This window comes from Trachurus japonicus, chromosome 1 (assembly GCF_045865225.1).
Source record: "Trachurus japonicus isolate A0001 chromosome 1, Traja_1.0".
Classification (NCBI taxonomy): Eukaryota; Metazoa; Chordata; class Actinopteri; order Carangiformes; family Carangidae; genus Trachurus; species Trachurus japonicus.
This window is the reverse complement of record NC_140907.1, coordinates 31850154-31874021: the sequence shown is the minus strand read 5'-3', so window position 1 is coordinate 31874021 and position 23868 is coordinate 31850154. Positions and strand designations below refer to the sequence as shown.

Sequence of the window (23868 nt, the reverse complement as noted above, 5' to 3'; positions counted from 1 at the left end):
GTGTTTCCTTCAAAGATGTTGACAAATCTCTGTACCTCTAATTGGAGTCATTGTCTCAACTTTGCATCAAAGCTTCTACACCTTGCCTTTCCTAATCACTTTCTTTAAATCCGTCTTTAGCTCCTCTTTCTTTTCTCCCCCTCTTCACCTTTCTCTGACTCATTTCTTGGATGACATTTCCCCTGTCCTTCTGTGTCTCTTTTTTTCTACCTTTCATCTGTCATTATCTTTATTTTACTGCAATGGAAGTGTTGAGTGGGCACGGAAATGTGAGAAGCGCAAACATTGACACATTATTATTTGTCTTGTCATTGCAGTGAATGTTTACATTGAAATTATAGTGCAAATGTAAATTCTAACTCTCCTCTCATCCCTTTTTCTTTTCTTTCTTTTTTTCTATTGATCTCAAACAGGTTCCTTTAAAGGCATGTGTAAGCAGATAGATCACTTCCCGGAGGATGCTGACTATGAGGCAGATGCTTCTGAGTACTTCCTACGTAAGTCTGTCCATCCATTCATGTTTTGTATTTCTTGTCCTAATGATACTTCATGTTTTATATATGTGCACTGCTTCTGAACAGGTTTTATGCATGTCTTTCCAGAGCTGTTAAGGAAATCAAACCCTTTGCCATATCATGATACTGAAATTATAACAACTCTAATGACTAGTTTTTGCAAATATGTCCTGGTTTCTGGCACCATGTAACATTTTGGTGAAAATCCCAAGGTTTCCAAATGGGTGAAACATGTCTATGTATAGAAATGTGTGATAGAGTTTCAGTGATGTTTTGTAACAGGTAGAAAATGTCCCAAATCAGTGGGATCGCTCAAGTTTGAGCGTTATAAAGTATCTGGGAGATAAGAATATGTCAGCGTCAACTGTGCCGCCTAAAACCTCTCACCTGTTTTAAGCTTGATGTGAGACGGAGAGACAAAGGGAAGGTATAGGAGAATAGCAGGAAGCAGTTTGACGAAAAGGGGGAATGAAGGGAGACAACAAGAGTTAGAAGTGGAGGGTAGGAGTCGGAGAGTTGCACAAAAGCTGAAGAAGAGAAACTGGGGAGGACGGTGTAAAGTTAGAGGAGGGAGGAGAGGTGTAGGAGGTGAAGAGGTGGTCATGGGTATGAAGGAGGAAGAGGGATGAGTACGGTACTCGGAGGAGGGCACAAAAGGAGAGGAGGACGAGGCGGCACACGAGGGCGAAAGACAAGGAGAAGGGAAGGTTAAGGAGGTGAAGGACAAGGAGTAGGGTACCAGTGCAGCGCTGTTGCTTTCCCAGCGGCTTGCCAATTAGGACACTTTCTTCTATAAATACTCCGGGCTCCGCTATGTGGGTCACACCTCTCCCTCTCCTCCTTCTTCCGTCCATCCATCCACCCATCCATCCATCCATCTATCCCTTGCTTCCTCCTCCTTCTTGCTTTCCATCCATCTGTCTGTCCATCTCCACCGAGGCCCTTGCACGCCTGTCTGACAGCTGGTGGTGGGGAAACATGGGGGTGATGGTGGGGGGGAAGAGGACAGGCAGGGAGCTGGAGCTGGTTTTTAGTTTTGGGGTCTACTTGAAGTGACTTTTCACAATGTTTCTAAAAGTTTAAAAGTTTAGTTTGGCGAGAAGAAAAGGGTTACAACACATTTTCTCTCTAAAACTCCAAAGGTGGCACATTTCTAAGGAGTTTTTTTCAAAAAGCTATTCAAAGACTTGATCTCGTTGGCTTTTCAGGGCTGAACAGCATTTTCACATCCCCCTTTTGTTGGGTAAAAGGTGGAAGCAGCATCCATGCCAAAAAATGTACCCGGTCTGATAAATAATCCCTGACACAGATACAGTAAGACATGAATTGATTGGTGCTCTGGTATCATTTACACTGGCGCGGCCTCAGAAACAGTGGTTTGCCAGTTTTCGGACTGGAAGACCGAGAGCCTGCTACTTGTTTTGAATTGACTGTACTTGGCCCAGATGAACCACTGATCTCGCAGAGCTCCCTCTCCTGCTGTGCGTCACCGTGGCAACTGAAATATCTGTGTAGGTTTTGAGTCATCAATTGGGAGGATTGGAGTATACTCCATCAGCTGATTCCTCTGGTCTTCTACTCTTTATCATATTTTTAATATATGTTATACAGTCTGATGATGACTGAGGAGTGCATTCAAAATGGATTCACTTCGTTCACATTTTATTCTGATATATTATTTAAAACCATTTTCCCTTGTTTCCAGTAAAATAAAGCAAAATAGCACCCTAAGAGTTTGATTAAAAGACAAAAACTGAAATGTCCTGTTGACTTAAATATTCAAATCTTTAAATGCAGCCACCGAAAGTGTATTCCAGGTTGGATAGCTACACACAGCAAACATTTGATGTATAATGCCAGCTAACATTGCTGTGCCACATCCTTAATTGTATATGACTATGACCATTTGCAGAAATTGACCTTCTGTTCCTCCTCTGAGCGCCACTTTTATGGATTGCCGGCTGTAACATTGCTCTAACGCACTGACTCTTTGCACTCTTTGCTTTTGGTCTCCTGTATTCCCCACTGATGTGGTAATCAAAGCCGATCCTACCGCTGCACTCGCTCTAAGTCACTCTGACTAACGGTGTCAGCTAAATTACTGGAATGACAATGTAAAGTGTAGACGATGACACGTTCTGACAGATGGAAATGATGCAACACTTGTTTATAAGCGTCACCCTGCTTCACACTCACTTTATCATACACATTCCCACCTGTATGCTTCCCAGTAGAACTGTAAGCTCCTGCTAATGATCCCTGAGCAGCTTTACTGGAACAGCTGGATTCCTTGCTCTATATAACATCAGCTAGGAGAGAAGAGACAATTCCCGTTCCCTTAAACCCATACCAACCTGAAATAGTCCAGATCAGCGGTACATTGAATCTCTTTTGTAATGTTTATACTGTCTGTTGCTTAGAAAGCCTGCAATAATGAATTTAGCAAGATGAGCCAAGGACGCGCCGTGAAACAGCAGCCGTTTGTTGACGAAGGCTCCAGATATCCTCAGTGCAATCTGTCTACCCCGAACAGCTAGAGTTATTAAAAGGAGGGCCAGGTCCAAAAACCTGTGAGCTTCATACCTAATCTCCAAAATAGGCACGCTTCAAAATGAAACATATTCACAGTCAGGATTTAAGTATATGAACATTTTTCTGACCTGCCACAGAGCTGGTTAAGTTTGGTTTGGGAAAATATCACTAACTATGTTTAAAAGCACCCACATTGACCAGGAGTAGGAAGAAAACATCTGTCCCAGAGGTTGAATTACACCCAAGAAACCACTACAATCTCTGTCATCATATTCTAGTTTATTGGGGTGAACACCGTGTCTGATTAGCCAATCATCTGTCAAGGCGTTATGTCTCAAAGTCTTGTAATAACCTGGCTGAAAGACAGGACAGACTAGAGGTTGGAGTCCGGCCAATCACAGCGTGCCATCTTTTTGTGACTTGTGTGACATAAATATGTATAATATGTATGTGATGAGTGCTAGGCCTGACTTCACCAATCAACCTAATATAACAGACAAGGCATATTAATGATTTTAATCAGAAGAGAGGCTCACAGCCTGTTGTTACAGCTACAGCAGAAGCCTGAAAGTGGAGACGTAAAACAACATTGGACATTCAAATCCACAATTATATGTTTGTGACATTACGTTACACTGGAAAGGTGTAAAATATAGACCCTTTAAAGGGATACTTCACCCAAAATCAATAATTCACCAATTTTCTACTCACCATCATGCCAAGGAAGGGTTTGGAGAACTTTCAGAGTCATCAAAACGCTTTAGGAGTTCCAGGGGGGGTCCGGCTGGCAACAGGGTTTCATATAAGGGCGGTGGATAGAGTTCACTTTTGAATCATCCAAAACACACACTATGAAACATCCAGATACCTCCATACTGCTCGTCCGTACTGACCCAAGTGTCCTGAAGCCGCCACATGAAAAAGTTGTTTGGAAAAAAAATAACTTGATCTCTGTTTTAAGCCTTGTTGTAGTAGTAGCTCCCACTACTCTCCAAACCCTTCCTTGGCATGACGGTGAGTAGACAATTGGTGAATTATTGATTTTGGGTGAAGTATCCCTTTAAGACATAACGATGCATCCCTGATGCTCAGTTGTCTTCAGCTAGGACCTACAGTAACACCTGCTGCAACAAGACGAATTTGAGTTGTGTTCACAGAATAGTGCAGTGCAGCAGCTGTTTCTGGACATGTCTTATTAGTGTGGATTCGCCCTTTAAACCGCTTCAATCAAACTGATTTGAGAGTGCAAAGGAATGCCGTAGCTTGTCAGTTTTTAGTGGTAAAATCCTCAAATGGAGATGACTCAATCCATCTCTGTAATAAATGTCATCATTTGCGAACACGCTGCCACTATTTACACCATTTGTGGCGACTAAAACAGTAGTAGACGTTGAACAACATTAAACAACGGATGGATGTTGTCATTCATCTTGGATTCTTTACGCTCTTTTTCCCATTGTCAGTCTCTCTCTCTCTCTCTGTTTACCCAAGGGTCTTTTCAATCTCTCTGCCTGAGTCTCTTGCTCTCGCTCTCCGAGCCACCCCCCCGCCCCCACCCCCACCCACCGCTCTCTGGGTGAATTTGTACATGTGGTTATGTAAGGGCGAGCAGTCAGCCTTCCTCCTGCAGCAGTTGTACTATCAGCCGCAGCCACAGAGAGAGAGAGAGAGAGAGAGAGAGAGAGAGACGACAGAGCCACCACCCCAGTCCTCCACTACAGCATAATATAGAGGACAGCATTTACAGGTTACCTTGACGATGTATCCATCCAAACCAAGGAGCATCTGAAAACTGAGTGCCTGAATTAATACTAATGACCCATCCTCTGCGTGTTAGCATGTCTAACATCTGAGTGGGGATCATAGCAGCGGTGTAGCATCAGCAATGATCACATGCAAATTCACAATTGGAATATTTTAAGAAATCAGTAGCTGATGTGAAAGATTTATGTAATTAAATTACTTCTTCTTTGTGATTCACCAATAATAAAATGGTTAAGAAATGATTATCTTCTCTCTAATGATATATTGTGAGTGCAGCGAGTGAAAATAGGACCCTCAGTTATGCATACAGTACAGTATAAATTAGTCTGTGAGGCATATAAACTAATTATTTTTTGGAGTTTGTTTTTTATGAATTTATATTCATTCTTATTCTTATTATTATTATTATTATTATATTGCTGCTCTTGACCACGGTTGCTTGTTAATTGATAGCGCTTCATGCTGGTGCCAGTGTTCGTGTTTTATCTCTGTTAGGGGCTTTTGGAGTCAGTCACATTGCGGATCAGGTCTAATTTTGCTCAGGTCCCCTTCAGGGTCTTTTTCTTTTGAAAAGTAATTTATGCATGTGGTGTTGGGGTAGACTGTGTACCGGTTAAATGTTGAAAGCGGTCCAACAAATTTGAGCAAGGAGACCTCTACTTCATATTCTTAGGATATAGAGAGACATTGACACTGGAGAATTGTCCAGTGCATGACTGTCTTGTATTGGTCTGAAGGGGAGCATTTGAGAATTACTACCTGCAACGTTTACAAAAAAAAAAGAAGCATGTTTTGAGTTATAAATTCTCAAAGACACTGTCAGAGTTTTGATATTGGACAATTTTACAAAAAGAGCCCACTGATCGTTGGTGCAGCTGTAAATTATGACCCAAAGTTCATTATTTTGTAAGGTGACACCTAGTGGCCACAGTCATCATGACAGGAGGTTGTGCCAATGAGACACAGGTACCACAACCAAATTCTTACTCTTGTAACCACAACAACGGAAATCCAAATTCAACCCAAACCCTTGTGTTTTCTTAAAGGGATAGTTCACCCTAGAATGATATTTCGCTCATTATCTACTCACCCTCATGTTGACTAAGGGCTGGAAGAAGTTTCAGATTCCTCCGTGGCTTCTCTGAGTTACAGGGGGTCTCGGCATAGCAGTGCATGTCCATATAACGGTTGCAAAGGGACACCGGAGCTCTTCGTAAAAAAACACACACAAAAAAACATCCAAATACCTCCATGCTGCTCGTATGTAATGTCCGTCTTGTGCTGAAGCCCCAAATTGCGTAATTGTCCCGAAAAAAATTAAATAAGTCTATATTTTAAGCTTGTTTGTAGCGGAAGCTTCTCGAAGCTCCTCTTCCTGGTCCGTCCAAATCTCGCGTGATTTGCGCCGGCGTCAGCATGCGTCAGTGCGGTTACTGCGAATCACGCGAGATTTGGACGGACCAGGAAGAGGAGCTTCGAGAAGCTTCCGCTACAAACAAGCTTAAAATATAGACTTATTTAATTTTTTTCGGGACAATTACGCAATTTGGGGCTTCAGCACAAGACGGACATTACATACGAGCAGCATGGAGGTATTTGGATGTTTTTTTGTGTGTTTTTTTACGAAGAGCTCCGGTGTCCCTTTGCAACCGTTATATGGACATGCACTGCTATGCCGAGACCCCCTGTAACTCAGAGAAGCCACGGAGGAATCTGAAACTTCTTCCAGCCCTTAGTCAACATGAGGGTGAGTAGATAATGAGCGAAATATCATTCTAGGGTGAACTATCCCTTTAAACTTTGTCGGCCTACCAAGTAATTTTTGTGCCCAAAACCCAAGTCATAAAGACCCCCATAGCTGCAAGCTTGTTATTTCAATGGTCTGCTATGCCACTTTCAGTACACACCACATACATTGTAACTATGACAACCAGAGTCCAGTGTACCTGCTGCTGTGTTTCAGGAGACACTCCTGTGGTTCGTGTTAGATGGTCATTCAGGTTGAAGGACATGCTGGTTTCATGACACTCAGAGAAAGATCCACCTCCTGATTAGTTATTTTCTAACAGCAACAATGACTAGTTACTGCCATACGCTTTCCAATGGTATTGCACCAAAAAATGCAAGCCTCTCAAGTTAATTAATTTTAGACCATTAATTTCAATGAAATCGGGATGACATTCAACTAAAGTCACAAGTTGTCCTGAAAACAAAAATGATAGGAGGACATAGCATTCACTCCAGCCTGCTGAGATTCTGTGTTGGCCTACATAAGCCAGTTTCTGATGTATAGGCCAATGTGTTTCTGCTGTTATTGTAGTACGTGGACCTGAAACCTGTGCTGGTATTTGTTCAATCGCAGATTGGGGTGGCAGGAGGAACACCTGTTCATTAGCTGCACTCAGGCAAAAAGAGATTCAGAGATTCACTAATTCTGACTAATAGCTATTTAATCTATTTGCTTCCAATCTTAATGAGACAGAGTGTATGTTTTGGCTTTACACCTGAGGAGATATGACTATCTGCATGTGGCTGCTGTGTTTGTTGAAATGTTAAAAAAAGGGAGTTTTGACTTGGATAGCATGTGCGTGCCCAAATAAATGTACAATTCTATAGGAACAGTGTGTTTGTGGAGTGAGTGTAACTGGAAACAGTGCAAGTGTGTGTTTTTGTATGTGTCAATATATAGGTGTGTGTGTGTGTGTGTGTGTGTGTGTGTGTGTGTGTGTGTGTGTGTGTGTGAGAGAGAGAGAGAGAGAGACAGAGAGAGAGCAAGTGTGTGGGGTGTCTATGTGCGTTGTCACGCATGGACCCCTTGAATGGGATTAGATGTGGCCAACAGCTCAGCTCTGGGCCCTAAGTGGCTTGAACAATGCACAGGCATACACATGTGTGCACCTCACTGATATAATGGATTCTCTAGACCTTTACCAAAACTGTGCATAAGTGTTGATCAATCATGAGCGAGGCATGTCACTCTCAGTCACTGTCAACCTCCCTGTGTAGGAGCTATTTATTTGTTGTTAGGAAGTAAGTCATTTTGTCTGATTATACCAAATATTTGATTTCATTATGATTAGATTTTAGTAGTATATATAGTATCTACAGTAGTATCTTTTAGTGGTTTATTTTATTTAACCATACTGTGGGCACCAAAGATTGATTTGTATTTCATGGCCAGTATATCCCATATGTGCCCAATTTTCATGTAGATATACCGTACCGTTACTTGCAACACTTTTGTTTTCCTATACTACCACCGGTATAGTACCGAAGTATGAAAGTCCAAAATCTAGTGGCTTCAGCAAAAGTATCAATACCACAAAGTACAAAAAGTAGCTGAATGCATATAAGTATCAAAAGTAAAAGTGTTAAATTTGGACAATTACAAATTTAGCTGATTGAGGCGGAGCAATTTTAATACTACAGATTCATGAGGTAAAATATGTAATGTGTTGTGTAATTCTCTCAGAAATGTAAAAAAAAAGAAAAAAAAAAGAAAGTAATGGAAGCTGTTATTTGTATGAATACAGATGTTTAACGACAATATCTTCAAAGTGGCACTTGAGAGCGATATTTTTGTAATGATAGATCTTAATTGTGTCTTTTTCTTAACCCACAAACAGGTGTTTCAAATAAACGAGGATCAGGCAAAAAGGTCCTCATTCATAAGGTTTAAGCTGCGGTCCTCATATAGATAGAAATACAAGAACACAAACACACACACACATAGAGTCCTGATTTGCTCTGAACACTGAAGTGGAAGCAGCGCGCAGTCTTGTTGCTGTTGCTATAATTAGACGGCTGGATCCTCGTACATAATGCTAATACTCCGGATCGGGTTTGCTAGGAGACACGTGACGTCACCCGCTTAGTGACATCATCATCCGACCCGCTGATGTCACGCGGCTATTTTTGGTGGGGAGCAAAGTTGTGACATGAAGGCATATCACGATTTACATGAGTAATACGGTGGCATAGCAGGCAGGCAGGCGGCACTGGCAGCTTTAATACGCAAACACACACTCACACAGGCACGTGCGCAAAACACACATCTGTCTGCTGCTGGTGTGTGTGTGTGTGTGTGTGTGTGGTTGTGTGTATGTGTGTGTGTAGCCTATATGTGTATGTGGGGGTTTGGTTCATGCTTGGAGTTTTCTTCTTCCCCCTAAATAAGATCTCTTCATTTTCTAAAAACAACTCTACCGGTGAACATGTTTGATAATCTTGTATGGACACGCACGCACACACGCACAGACACACACACACACACACACACACACACACACACACACACACACACATCATGCACTATTAGTTATTCCCCTGAAGCTGTTTTGCCCAGTTCCCACTGCCAGGTTCTTTGCTGCTGGGTTCTCCCACGTGGGCGAAATGTGTGTGTGCGTTTGTGTGTGCGCGAGCTCTAAGTTTTGATGAGTGCATGCGTGTGTGTGTGTGTGTGTGTGTGTGTGTGTGTGCGTGTGTGTGAAAGAGCAAGCGAATCATTCCTGCGTGGGTAGTGTACAGTGTGTACGGGAAACACCCCACTTTGGAGCGGGAGAGAGAGCAAGTGAGGGGGCGGGAGGCTGATCGATGAGTGTGTTCACTTTGTTGCTTGTTGAGCGAGTCTGTACAAAGTAATGCTGTAGTTTGTGTGTGTGTGTGTGCGCGCATAGATAGGTGTGTATAGGTGTGTGTCTGTGTGTGTGTATGTGTGTGTGTGAACCCAGGGTGCTCCCATGGTGGTGTCCACCCCCACCTCTATAATTCAGCCACAATTACTGGGCTCTCCTCTGCTGCAGCTAATGAAACCATACGTCAGCCAGAGACACACACACAACACACACATACAGTATGAACACAACACACTCTGCCGCAGCAGAACTAACCAAGCAGTGGGAGAAATGAAGGAAAGGTGAAAGTGTAAAAAAAAGAGGGAATGAAAAACAGGAGGTTTTTAGAGAAGGAGGATAATTGTCTGAGTTTGTGCAGTCGTGATATAAAACCTCCCCATCTCTCTCTTCTCATTTAAAATAGCATCACTAAACTAATAACCCTGTACGATCCAACAGGGAAACATAGAAACAATATTACAAATCACGTACATGCTGATGAGCAGGAGACGTGTGACCTTTGCCCAAAGGGATAGTTCAACATTTTGGCAATAATTTGCCATAATCCCTATAGTTTTAGCAGTAGGTTCGTTACCTTTATTTGTCGGTGCAAGCTATTTTTAGAACGGCGGACCAGAGCCGTGAGCTGCTCAGAGCTACGTTACAGAGGCTAATGGGATTTCCTGGTTTCCCTCATCAAACTCATCAAATACACAATCCAACAACTCCAAAACGCTCTTGTGGACAAGTTGTGACCTGCACATTCACCACACTATGAGACAATAACAGAACGTTACGAGAAAGAGTTGTTTTCGAGGTAAATTCATGCAAAACCGCTGATGCGTGTTGCCTTCAGGGACAGTTTCTCAGCAGTCTCTGAATTTACCTCTAAAACAACTCCGTCTCGTAACGTTCCATTATTATCTCATAGTGTGGTGAATGTGCAGGTCACAACTTGTCCACAAAAGCGTTTTGGAGTTGTTGGATTGTGTATTTGATGAGTTTGATGAAAGAAACCAAGAAATCCCATTAGCCTCCGTCGCGTAGCTCTGAGCAGCTCACGGCTCTGCTCCGCCGTTCTAAAAATAGCTTGCACCGACAATTAAAGGTAACGAACCTACTGCTATGACTATAGGGATTATGGCAAATTATTGCCAAAATGTTGAACTATCCCTTTAATGCCCAACATAAACTGGGATAAACTTCATCCACCAGACGACTGTACATGAAACATATGGCCTGAGATTTTAAAAAAGAAAAAGAAAAAAAGAAAAAAAAACCTGATGGACACAGGTAATCAACTTTTGATTCTGCTTTGAAATTTCATAATTATCTCTTAACACAATAATATCAAACACACTATTAAATCTGACTGAGCTAATCTGGAGTGGAGTTGTAACAGTTTTAGTTGAAACATCATAACCGAGGCAGTAAAAGCTTGATTTAAAGTGAAATTCCGGCGTAAGTGTAAACCATGGTCAAACACACCGTAACACCGAGTTAGACCCCCCCTCGAGAGATCAATTTGCCCGACCGCTACATTCACGAGATCCACCAACTTCAGCAAATACCGCAATATCGCCACACACGGCGCTGTCCGGATCCACTGTCTGACCGCAACCAAAACGCCACCATTTGCCCAAAATAATGCTCAGAACTGCACCAAATGTCATCAATAGTACACACAGGGTCCCAGCACGTAGTACGAGTTGTCAAACATCTGCTAGCTTTGCCTGTTTTCTTTAGCAAGGAGATGCAACTCAACTCACCTACTTCTCCTCCGGGAGCCGCTTGTTGGTGAGGAAGCCCTGACGAGTCGATCACCGAGTGCACCGGAGTTCCGCAGCTCAATCAACAATTACCTCATGGAAATACAATCAGAGTTTTTTTTTTTTATATCTTGCATATCACTTTATAACTATTATTATCGAGTGCTGGCCACGATATAGGCGCAAATGAGCATTTTTAAGAGCTGCGGAACTCCGGTGCACTCGGTGATCGACTCGTCAGGGCTTCCTCACGAACGAGCGGCTCCCGGAGGAGAAGTAGGTGAGTTGAGTTGCATCTCCTTGCTAAAGAAAACAGGCAAAGCTAGCAGATGTTTGACAACTCGTACTACGTGCTGGGACCCTGTGTGTACTATTGATGACATTTGGTGCAGTTCTGAGCATTATTTTGGGCAAATGGTGGCGTTTTGGTTGCGGTCAGACAGTGGATCCGGACAGCGCCGTGTGTGGCGATATTGCGGTATTTGCTGAAGTTGGTGGATCTCGTGAATGTAGCGGTCGGGCAAATTGATCTCTCGAGGGGGGGTCTAACTCGGTGTTACGGTGTGTTTGACCATGGTTTACACTTACGCCGGAATTTCACTTTAATAGTTATGAGCTGAGGGGATGTGCCATACCTGTGCTCACAGGCTCCGAGGTTACGCTGCAGGCAACCCCAAAGCTGGTGTGCTGGGTTATCAAAAATTTAACTACACACTGGGGCAACAGTGAAGATGAAAAATACCCCCATGGAGAAGGTGAGAGCTGTGATTGGCTGCCTGTGTTTTTTTTTTTTCCCTTCCCCTTTTCGTGATTCTGTCACCGGTGGAGTTTGCCGAGAGTGAAGACAACATGAAACTAAACGACTTTCTGCTCTGTATGAATGAATTAATGAATGAATGAGAAACGGAAAAATAGTGTGGATGTAACTCCAGGTCAACAAGTAACTGTAGGGAATACGAAGCGTGATATGATGTGTTATATGTCATGTAGTGAAAATGGCATCAACAGATGAATCAGACTCTTAACGACTGAACAGCGGCGGCTCTCTGGCTCTCTCTTTCATTAACCCTTTGTGGCAGTGATGAATTCAGCTGAGGTCTGAAAAATCTAATTAATCAGTTGCCACTATCTGCTGCTTGAGAAACACACACCCGGCTAATTGTTTTGACCCTTACATATGGCGGGGGCAGTGACATCCATCAGTTAATACATCTGTGGAAATAATTGGAGAAACTCCCAAAGCTGTAAGAGGTCACGATGTGCAAAGACTACTTTAGAGTCTATTTCACGGAGAAACAACAAAAAGTCAATCAAGAGTCTTTTGATGGAAAAACTACATTTTAAAGACGCCCTGGAACATCTCTCTGATGCCGTTCACTCCCACATGATTAGATTTTTCCAGTTAAAACACACTCGTCATGGATTTTGATTGACATCTACAGTAGCCAGTAGCGTGGAATATCAAGCAACACCTGTGGGATTAGACAGCAACAGACATCACTGTATTGTTTGAAAAGTTTGTGAAAGTAGGCTACAGCTTCAGCCCCATACTCTCAAACTAGCTAGTAGGGCTGTCACTTTTTATTTCAATAAACGAATATTCGTTCGAACGTGGGGTGAAAGGTTCATATTCGAGCGGTGATGACCTGCTCGAAATGTAGGCTGCAGTGCCTGCATAGCACCGAGGATCGTCCACCGGACGCGGAAGTGCCGCGAATAGCCGCAAAGCGCCAAGAAGCGGTGCCAGTTTCCTTTCAGCGGCCATATTAACCACTGGTGTCATGTCGCGCAATTGTGTGCAGGGGGGTATTATAATTTATCCGTACAAATTATGGGTCATTTGATATTCGTTCAAACCTAATTTTTCTAAAAAGTGACAGCCCTACTAGCTAGCAGGTCCAGCACTTAGGTCGCCATGCTGACTGACAGAATTTATAAGCTGTATCCCTTCGGAGGACGCAACCTGTACGCGGTCTACGGAGGCGACAGCTTTGGAGGCATCTCCAACGGCCGCATCAACTGTTGGCCAATGGGACGGTTTAGCCTTCAGAGCATTTCCTGATTGCGCCAGAACGCAATCAACGTCCTAAGGTCAAACATTTGAAAGTCGCAGCTTTTTCACGCTTTTTCCAACGGCTACTCAGCTCCTCACATCGACCACACCACCAAGCTAGCCACAAAGTGGGGTTACCATTGCTACAGCATGGAGCTGCAGCCACATTCCAATGGCTGGCATGCTAGGATGCTAATTCAGATTCAAAATCTGAATGCTAATAATTACTGTCGCGCGCTAAGAGTTTCGTTTTAGGTGTGATGCATCCTCCTAGAACAGGCGAAAGAAGATTGGATTTGGAGGAGCCTTCAAATTGGGACAGGCCTTATCGCGATTATGTGATGTAATCAACCTTCAAATGCATCGTGCGAAGGATGAAGCCCCCAAATTGAGACACAGCTATAGTGTGAGGGGGCGCATGACGTCTGTCCAACTACCCATTTCTCCGACCATACATTTCTTTATTTTTGCGTCCATTAGTCCGACCTCCCACTTCTCCGACTTAAGTAGCCCTAACCCTTAACCTTACCCTAAACCTAACCTTAACACTGTAGAATGGGTAGTCGGAGAAATGAGCCGTCGGACTTTTGGGCAGTCGGACTGTCGTATGCTCCCCAGTGTGAGGAGGAAACTAAACATTCCAGAAATTGATTTTAATTGGTTGCAAAATTAAAATTCATCAAACATCTGAATTTGCTTTACAGAAAGAGGACATTTTACATCAATCTTGATGTAAAAAAAAAAATACTTAAATAATATTTTTCGACTTGAATTTGGTTAAGGCTATATCAAGAGATAAATCCACTATTAACATTTCCAGGTTTATAGCTGGACAAATACATTTTTCATTTCATGGCGTCTTAAACTGGAGATGCTACAAGAAACTACAAGCTAGTAGTTGCAAAGCCTCAGGATAAGCAAAGACTCAAACAAAACGTCAAGGGGTCAGTTGATTTATTTTTGCCATAGTCCTGTATACAGCAGACATACAGTTGATGTTTGTGAAAAGTTTGACTTGGCAAGATGCCGTTTGGGCGTGATGGATGATGTGTGCAGCGCGGTGCGATGAGGCAAGGATGGCCTGCAGTGCACAGAGATCATCTCACAAGCAGAAAAGTCAGAGGTTCAGTCCCCAGTGCAGCCTGAAGCGTCCTCAAACCAAACTGAAGACATACTGCAGACATCGTCTCCACACACAGTACACTGCTGCTGCTGCTGCTGCTGCTGCTGCTGCTGCTGGAGCTCCTTCACTCTCAGCTCACCTCCTTCTCTGTCTCTGCGCTGCGATGCGCTTGGTGGCGGGGTGCGCCTGGAGGCCGGCGCATTTGGTTAAAATTCCTTCCTTTTAAACTCCCTGCCTTCTGCTTGGAGCGAAAAGTGCAGGGAGGGAAGGAGAGAGAGAGGGAAAGAGAGAGCGACAGAGATTGCTCGCGGCAAAGCAGCTTCACAGAGAAGTGAAGGCCTGCAGTCTTCTCGCTTCTCCTCTTGTCTCGTCTTCTTTTCTCTGCTCTGTTTTCACTTCTTCTTCTTCTTTTCCATCCTTTTTTTTTTTTTTACATTCTTTTCCCCCTTACTAGTTTCCTTTTAATGTATTGTCCTGCATTTCTATCACTTCTTTAAATCCTGACATCCAGGCTGGTTTCAGCCTCAACACCTTGATATGATCTCATTGAACAATTCTTCTATCAATGTTTTTGAAAAAGTGAAATATGTTCTCAGGCATTTCTTGAGTACATTAATACACTTGTTCGAAAATGAATGTACTTGTTTCTTTCATATCCAAGATACACGTCGCTGCTTTGTTATTACACTGATATGTTTCACTAAATACAGCTTTCTGTATACATACTGTATAAATACAGCATTCTTCAACTATGTGCCAGTATTGAATTATCTGACACATATTTTGAGAAATACTTTGATATGTTTTATTTGTCTATCATGTGTAGAAACACATTCTGATGAACTTATTTAGATAATATACAGTATAATTATTCCTCATTTTAAGTAAACATTCAGAGGAAAGCATCATTTCGATCACACATCAAAATTATTATGAACATAACCTGCCTTTTCAAAACATGTGGGGACAGAGTCAACAGTGTGACAGGAAAATACTGAAGATTTTCAGGATTTTGAAGCTATTGTTTAGATAAAAAACGCATTTTAACTGTTTTACTTCAATCTTTCAGTCAAGTTCTTACATGGAACAATCTTGAGTTTTCCAATCCCAGAAATGAAATGTTACCACGGCTGCATCGTTTATAAAACTGCAAGTTATTATACTGTATGTGTCATTTCTTTAAGACTAACAGGGTTTTGTTTTCAAGTTACCTGGAAGCGCAAAATAATAAGTTATCACACCCAGTTTTAGCTAAATCTGTCAGCAACTTTAATGTAAGCATTAACTTATGTACTATACTCAGCTTATTATCTCTTTTTTCACTGAAATACGTGCATATTGTTTCAAAAATGTAAACTGCAGATGTTGCGTTCACTCAACATGTGGAACAACAGTAGCTAAAGCAGCTCGAGCTTGGCAGACATTCAATAGAAATGAGATTTGAGAAGACAACCTCGCCGCTGCCATACTGTGGTCGTATGTGTGTATCTGTGTTTGTGTGTGTCTCTTAACATCGTAAAGAGTCTCAGCCAGCAGCGGTGTGTGTTCACCCCCCAGTATGTGGTAAATCAAGTGTAGTACAGGTGTATGGATGTGTGTGAGTGTGTATGTGACGGGACAGGATGCATTTCCGCTTACTCTGGGAAAAAAAGATAAGTGTGTGTGTGTTTGTGTGTGTGCATATAGTATCTGGCTGGTGTGAGGGGCTTTCCACCTTGAAGAAAATTTGCCCTGACAGCACATGTCAATGAAGAAGAGGAGATGGGGTTAAAACAAATAGGATGGAGGAGGTGGAGGAGGAGGAGGAGGAGAAGGAGGAGGAAGCTTGGTGCAGTGCCAACTCTGAGGTCACCTTAATATTTGATCTGCTTCAGTGAATGGAGCCATCACAGTGCAGCTCTATGAGAGAGAGAGGGAGGGAGAGAAATACATGGACGGAGAGAAGAAATTAAGGAAGAAAGGGGGAAGGAAAAGGAGATGGAGAGTCATCACCAAACAAGATCAAGGACAAGCCTGAGCGACACGCCCTTTCTCCGTTTAACAGCCATCTTTAGGCGCCCTTGAGCAAGGCAATAAAAGCTCATTCTGATTTATTACAACCTTATTTTGCTGGTTTTAACCCTCGTCTCTATTGGTCAGGAGCACGTCGTTGTCTCTGGGAGCTGCCTATCAGATTTCTTTTTATTGGTTTGTGTTCTCCAATCTCACCAATAAATGTAGTGAGTAAAAAAAGGGATACAAGACAAAATTACAAATAAACAACATCTGAAAGTATTTAAAAAAATGACCAAAAAGTAGTTTCTACTTAAAAATGATGGTTCGTAATCACATTTTTATCAACTGAACATGGATAAATATATTATATAGTTGAGCGATACAGATAAAAATCAGTTGATTTCAAGGTTTTAGTGTTAGACTAGACATAATGGTGTATAAATTAAAAAAAAACACATTAACTTACTTGTCCCTTTGTGTCCTTGAAGAACGAGGAACAAGGGACTGATGAGGGGGGCGTGAAAACTGCCCAAAGTTCAGGAATGTGACTTTTTTGCGCCAGATCGCGCTCTGTGACACCGAGGCAGCGCCATGACAACCCCGAAGCCAATCAGCCAATCAGCCACGCAGAGGGCAAGCAGTCGGACAGCTGATGGACAGACCCGATAGGAGAGGGAGAGAGGACAGAGACAGATGGAGGAGAGAGGTTTAGAGAGATGGAGCGATAGAGCGACAGAGAAGGGGGAGGACAGACACTTTGTCCATCGGAGGAGAGATCTGCAGGACAGATACAAAAGGAGGGACAAGTCTTTTGCACTAAATATAATAATAATAATCCTCCTCATACCTACATCACCTGAGAACAATCATTTATTCCAGTCTGATTCCTGCTGAAGCCGTAGTAACGTGGCAGCGTAATGCTTCAGACAGGCTTTCAAAACCGCTCCCTGTCGAGCTGTTCAAGTGGCGGTGTCACGCTGGGAGTCGGCTGTCAACCGGCAACAACCAGCCATTAAAGTTCACATTATACTTTTCCAAAACGCTTGTCGACCGACCGTCCTCTGGGGGCAACGCAGCTCACAAAACGGCTAAAGAAGTTTCCGAAACAGCCTCCGTAAGGACATTTTCTGGTTACGGCGCCAACATCTGCTACTGTAAAAACTTGTTCATCTATGTGATCCATGTCATGCTACTGCAAAAACTCAAAATCTTTCCAAGAATATTTGTCTTGTTCCTTGTCAAAGTGTCTCATTTTTAGTCAAAACTATTTTTTTCCACTTAAAATAAGACTTATCACCTAAACATTTACTTGTTTTTAGATCATTTTCACTTGTTTCAAACAAATTTTCACGTGAAATAAGTAGAAAAATCTGCCAGTGAAAGCAAGTTTTTTGTGCTTGTAATAAGGAAGAAAAACTTGCTCCACAATCAGATTTTTCTACTTATTTCAAGTGAAAATATGCTTGAAAGAAGTAAAAAGTGTCTAAAAACAAGCTACTTTTTAATGTGATGAGTCTTATTTTAAGTATAATGAGATTTGTTTTGACTAGAAATAAGACAAATATTCTTGGTAAGATATTTGAGTTTTTGCAGCTTTTTTCCCCCCGATGTCTTTCAGCTCTACACAACAGCCCTAATAACACCTATGGTGACAATGACAACTATATTTGCCTCCCTGTGTGTGTGTCTGTGTGTGTGTCTAGGCGCTGTCCGAGCCTCCAGTATCTTCCCCATCCTGAGTGTGATCCTGCTCTTCATGGGGGGGCTGTGCATCGCCGCCAGCGAGTTTTACAAGTCACGCCACAACATCATCCTCAGCGCTGGCATCCTCTTCGTCTCCGCAGGTACGATTCAAAGAACACAGAGTTTAATTATTATTTTATCAGAGTGATCCAGTTACTCGTTTAACAAATGCAGCTAAACTCTACCGATCACAAAAGCAAGAACAGAGTGGATTTCTTTGTGTATTTTAGTTTTTATCTCTTTATAAGTGACGACTCACACTCCTTTATCATCACTGAGGAGGATAGTTTGAACAGATTTTGGGGAAACTTTGTAGGTAAAGTACGTTGTCAGCCCAGCGTGCTGCAGCCTAAACAAACACTTGCAAATAAACAAAACCCAAACAAATACAGGAAACAGCTTCATCAGTTTGAAGACACATATCTACAGCAAACACACACATAATAAGAGGAAGTGTTTCAAGGAGGAGACAAAAACCTGTCGAACGCACCTAAAATACACTGTAGTGGACTTACGGAATCCCACAATGCATTGTGTGACAGGTAGTGTAGAACTGATGGTCCCCTGGCTAAGAAATATACGTATCCCATCATGCATTGTGCTGGAAGAAACAAAAGAAAGATCGTAGAGAGAAAACGACCCAGGATGTGTCCCAAAGAGGGGGGGGTGGGGGTTCAGACGCAACCTGAGTGCGTCTCAGCCCAGTTTGTCTTTTTTTAAATGTGTCCCCTGCATACAATTGTGGTGTTGTGTGTGTGTGTGTGGTTGTCATCTTTGGTTGTTGGTTGTGTGCATGAAGATGGAGATGTTTTCTGTTTACATGAGTCGCGTAATGTGTGTTTAGTTCTCACTGTAGGAGAGTTAGAGCAAATACAAAGTCAGGTTCTTCTTCTGTTGTGATGCAGATCTGTTTCTAGAAACATTTTCAATACTTTAATTTACCCGAATAACAGGTTTTTAACAGTTTTACATTTCTTTTTATTTTAATGACCCAGAATTAGTCGCAGGATGTTTTCCAGCCAAAATACATACATTTGAGAGATAGTCAGATGTGTGTAATCTGTCTATTTAAAGAACAACCAGTAGCACTTTATAATAACTACACACTATTAAGCATTAGTTAAGCATTAATAAATACTGAATTCATTATTTATAACACATGAATACTCATTAGTATGTAGTTTATAAACACAGTTGAAAATGTTTTGTTCAGAACGGAACTGGGCAAAAAGGCTTTTAAATTTTCTGCCCTGTCTACCTGGAACGATGTGCAGCAGGACTTGAAATCGACACATCTCTGGGGGAATTCAAGTCAATTATAAAAGACAGGGAAATGAGCTCAATCGGATCTTGTGATTGCATTGTCTAACCATGTAATCCCACTTTTTCCTGAAATATGTGATTGTATTTTATTCGTGTCTTGTGTGTTTGGTGTAACTATTCTGCTTTTGTGCTGCCAGGTCACTCTTGGAAAAGAGGTTTTAAATCTCAATGAGTTTTTACCTGGTTAAGTAAAGGATATTGATTGTTTTACTCATCATTGATACTGTATTTAACTGTATAAACTACATACTAATGAGTATTCATGTGTTATAAATGAAGAATTCAGTATTTATTAATGCTTAATAGTGTTTACTTATTATTATAAAGTGTTACCGAATAATCTTATCTTATCTTACAAAATAAACACTATAAAGAATATAAACAGTGAGAGAACACTCTTGAGACACAAATAAAGAGGTGAAGGAGAGAAGAAAATACACGCACAACGTCCCGTCTGGGAGGCGGCGGCCATGACGGCGCTCGCTGACCACCAGGTGACGTGTTGCGTGGCGTTTGACGTGTGTGTAGCGTACAACAGACGCCTCAGGTTGGACAAGGAGGGGGACAGAGACAGCACAGGTTGCCATTTTGCCTTTTTTTTTTTTTTTCCTGCATGTGTGTATGTTTTCGTGCGTGTGCATACATGTGTGTGTTTGTACTCTGGTTCTAGGCCATGGCCTACTGCGCTGCACTAGATAACTAGTTCCCCTCCAAGTCAAAAGTGAGAGATGCAGTTCTCTCCGTTTCACTCTCTCTCGCTCTCTCTTTCCCACTGTCTGTGTCTGTCTCTCTCGCCCTGTTGCTAGGCTAAGAGGAGGCCACTGGGATTACACTCTAAAAATAAGGTGTCCCTGATACTCTTCTGCTCTGATCCATCTCAATCAGGCCCTCACAGTCCTCACACCTCCGTCTCTTTATGCATTATTGTTATTATCACCGCTTGAATCTGCATATTTATCTGTCTGCCCGTCCTCGTGTCTAATCTGTGTGTGTGTGTTTACGGATGCACACGACCAGAGAGACGTGACGTACGACAAGAGGAACAGACGATCAAAATAAAGAGCGGAAGGAGAGGAGAGGAGAGGAGAGGAGAGACAGATGAGATTGACAGGAGGATGTGAATCTGAGCGGTGGTGGAGGTGGGAGAGGCGGGAGAGATAAAGAGGAAGATATTCAAATAGAATACAAGAAACAAGTGTAAGAGCGAATCTGCCCCAGTTTGGATCTCCAAAAAGGGAAAGAGGAGGATCTAGGGGAAGACGGAGAGAACATGAGAGAGAGAGAAAAGTGTTTGAAATCTGTGTGGTGTGTTCACAACAACAGATTCTTCTCATGTTTTTGCTGCGGACACTCAGATCTAATAGGTCGCTTGTTTATCAGAGGCAGATTTCAGTTCTCCTCATCGATCATCTGTCTTCATCTTCTCCGTGACCGACGTCTATTCGGCCACTCGGCTCGGCGGACGACAGAAATGACTCCAATGTAAACAAATGGTTTAAAAATAATGAATTTTGCTTTTCTGCTCAACAGCTTCACCACGAAAAGGTTGAATGGACTATTTGCATTCAAGCTATTGCTTAAATCTGTCAAAGACACACACACACATACCATGGGGAGTAATTTGGGGATTCAATGTCAACTTGTGGACGATGTGGGATTGGGCTAAAATTAGCTCAAAGTCGAGCCAACACGACATTTAAAGAGAACAATTCAACAACCAATTCTCACATTGGAGCAAACTGATTCATTGTTAGAGGTTACATGCAGGCCTTTCACTTCATTCATAATAGCTGCAGCACCCAGAGGGACCACAGTGGTAAAGGTTGATCCAAAAATTGTTGTGTCCTGTCTGTGGTAGCACACGGTTGATGAATAAAGCATTTTTTTTTCAGCTGTGTGGTCTTCGTTTGTTGAATGTGTGGGTTTTATTTGAGCATCACTTTGGCTGCGTTTTATCTTTTATCTAATCTCCCTCCGTCTCTTCTCGTCCCAGGCCTGAGCAACATCATAGGAATCATTGTGTACATATCAGCCAACGCTGGGGACCCTTCCAAGAGCGACTCCAAGAAGAACAGCTACTCCTATGGCTGGTCCTTCTACTTCGGCGCCCTCTCCTTCATCATGGCCGAAATGGTGGGCGTGCTGGCCGTGCACATGTTCATCGACCGCCATCGGGAGTTGCGCGTGGGGGCGCGAGCCGCTGACTACCTCCAAGGTGCGGCCATCACACGCATCCCGAGCTACCGCTACCGCTATCGACGCCGCTCACGCTCTTCATCCCGCTCCACCGATCCCTCGCACTCCCGCGAGGCATCGCCGGTGGGCCTGAAGGCCTTCGGGACGCTGCCGTCCACCGAGCTGTCCATGTACACGCTGCCCAAGGGCCAATCGGGCACCCCGACAGCCACCTATAACTCCACGGAGAGGGACCACAACTTCCTGCAGGTCCACAACTGCATCCAGAAGGACCTGAAAGACTCAGGCGGCCACAGCAACACCGCCAACCGACGCACCACACCCGTATGAAACTGACAGAGCGCCCTCGGACACTTAAAAAAAACAAAAAAACAGAGGGGAATTTTGGGGGGAGGCGGCAAAAAGACAGATCACGGTGTAAGGAAACGGAAAGAGGAAGAGAAAAGGGGGGGCTTGACGGCGGAGTGAGGGGGTTAGGCAACAGGAGGGAAAGGTCTGAGCGCTCCACAGCACCTCAGATGATCAGAGTTTAAAAAAAAGAAACAGAAAAAATGCATAAAAAAAGAAACATGCATGATTTTCCCATCTACCATTGTTTAACGAGTTTTGAACATGTTTATAAAGATTTGAGAGGGGGGGATGGGGAAAGAGGAGTCGGGAGGAGGGGTGGCCGGTGGTTGTCTGTCTCGGGGCTGTGGAGCCATGGTGTGGTGGTGGTGGGCTTGGCCAGACTGCCCGTTTAAAGAAGTGAACTTTATATTTTTTACTCTTCCTCAGTCTGATGAAAAGGGGCGTAGTTTGCCCTTCGGCCCCGCCTATGATCCCGCCCTCGCACTACCAACCCACAAGCCCCCCCCTCCCCCCAGCACACACACACACACACACACCCTAACCTCTCTTACAACCCACTCCTTTCTTTAGTTGCTGTATCTTCTTGATTTCATTCTTTATTCGCATTAATACTGTGAACCATTGCGGTGTGGTATTTTAGCAGGGAGCAATTCAGGCCGCAAAAAAAAAAAAAGTCAAAAAAAGAAAAAAAAACACATAAGTTAATATATGTATTGATTATATATAAATATATGAATATATATGTTAATAAATCATGACTAGACTTCCCTGGTGCAAAAATATCAACAAGAGGAATAAAAAAAAGAAAAAGAAAACAAAGTAACTCACAAGTGAAACTAAATCAAGTCGTCATGGAAACCAAACCAAGACGGAGGATTCATCGTGACTGGCTCCTTTGACAGGCGAAAGGCATCAGCCTACTTGACAAACTGATACTGGTTAGTATTAGACACATTATCACATTCTTTTACAATGACGAAAAAAAAACAAAAAATCTTTTGGCCTTCGGGCCGAAACCTTGGCAGCCATCTTTGTTTAGGGTCAAACTAGAGGTGAAAACTTGACCCCACTTCTTTCTTTTTTTTTTCTCTCTTTTTTTTTCTTCCTTTTTCCTTGCTCCACAAACGGGGCGGAGTGAAGGGAGAACTCTGGGTAATGGAGATCTCTCTGCAAACTTGAAGATGACTGTGGACTATGAAAACGTCACTACTGCCAAAGACACAAAGTAGTGTACGTGAGAGAACAATGGCTACCAGCGAGGTGAAGCTAAGTGACTCCAAAAAATTAAGAATTTACATGCATGCTAATCAAAAATCATCTGATCTGCTTTTAAGTAACCTATGTTTTGAACAATTGAACAATGATACCATGTAAGGGCAGTGGGAGTGACAAAGTAGAAATTAATATTACAGTACTGTGTCTATTTCAATTTTTCTTTTTCTTTTTTGAGTGGTTAATTTGGGGGCGGGGCTTCATTACGCTTGAAACAAAAAGAACAAACTTTGGAGAACGTATCGAGGCTTTTTTTCTTTTCTTTTTAAACAGAAGAAGATCTTCTTGCCTTTTGATTTTGTTTTATTTTCTCGGTTCCTTTGAACTCTCACACAGCCTTAGTCTCTTTTTCTTTGTCTCATTTTTCTTGTTCTTTGGTTTTTGCGTTGTGTTGTTGTAAATGAGAATTTAAAAAAAGCGTAATGTCTTTCAAGGTGCCAAAACTGAATGATTCTGAACTTGGATGCATCAATCCTGATGACGAATAAAAATTGAACCCCCCGTAGGGAACAGAACAAATCACTGTTGTATCGTGTCTGGTTCAAGAACTCAAGTTTAGCATGAAAAAGACAGAGAAAGACCAGAAAGAAAGAGAGAAACAGAAATTTCCAAATGATAA

The 23868-nt window shown here is 42.6% G+C and overlaps 1 protein-coding gene across 2 annotated transcripts in view; it reads left to right on the top strand.

Annotated features, from left to right (window-relative positions):
• The window catches only part of cacng2b (calcium channel, voltage-dependent, gamma subunit 2b), a 77669-nt gene extending 55637 nt beyond the window's left edge, over positions 1-22032 (top strand). For both annotated transcript variants that reach the window (XM_085785575.1, XM_085785582.1), the window contains 3 exons: positions 414-497; positions 18068-18208; positions 21424-22032. In XM_085785575.1, coding sequence (XP_085641701.1) covers positions 414-497; positions 18068-18208; positions 21424-21956 — 758 coding nt within the window. In that variant the 3' untranslated portion in view covers positions 21957-22032. The remainder of the gene's footprint in view (positions 1-413; positions 498-18067; positions 18209-21423) is intronic.
• Positions 22033-23868: the final 1836 nt, after the last annotated feature.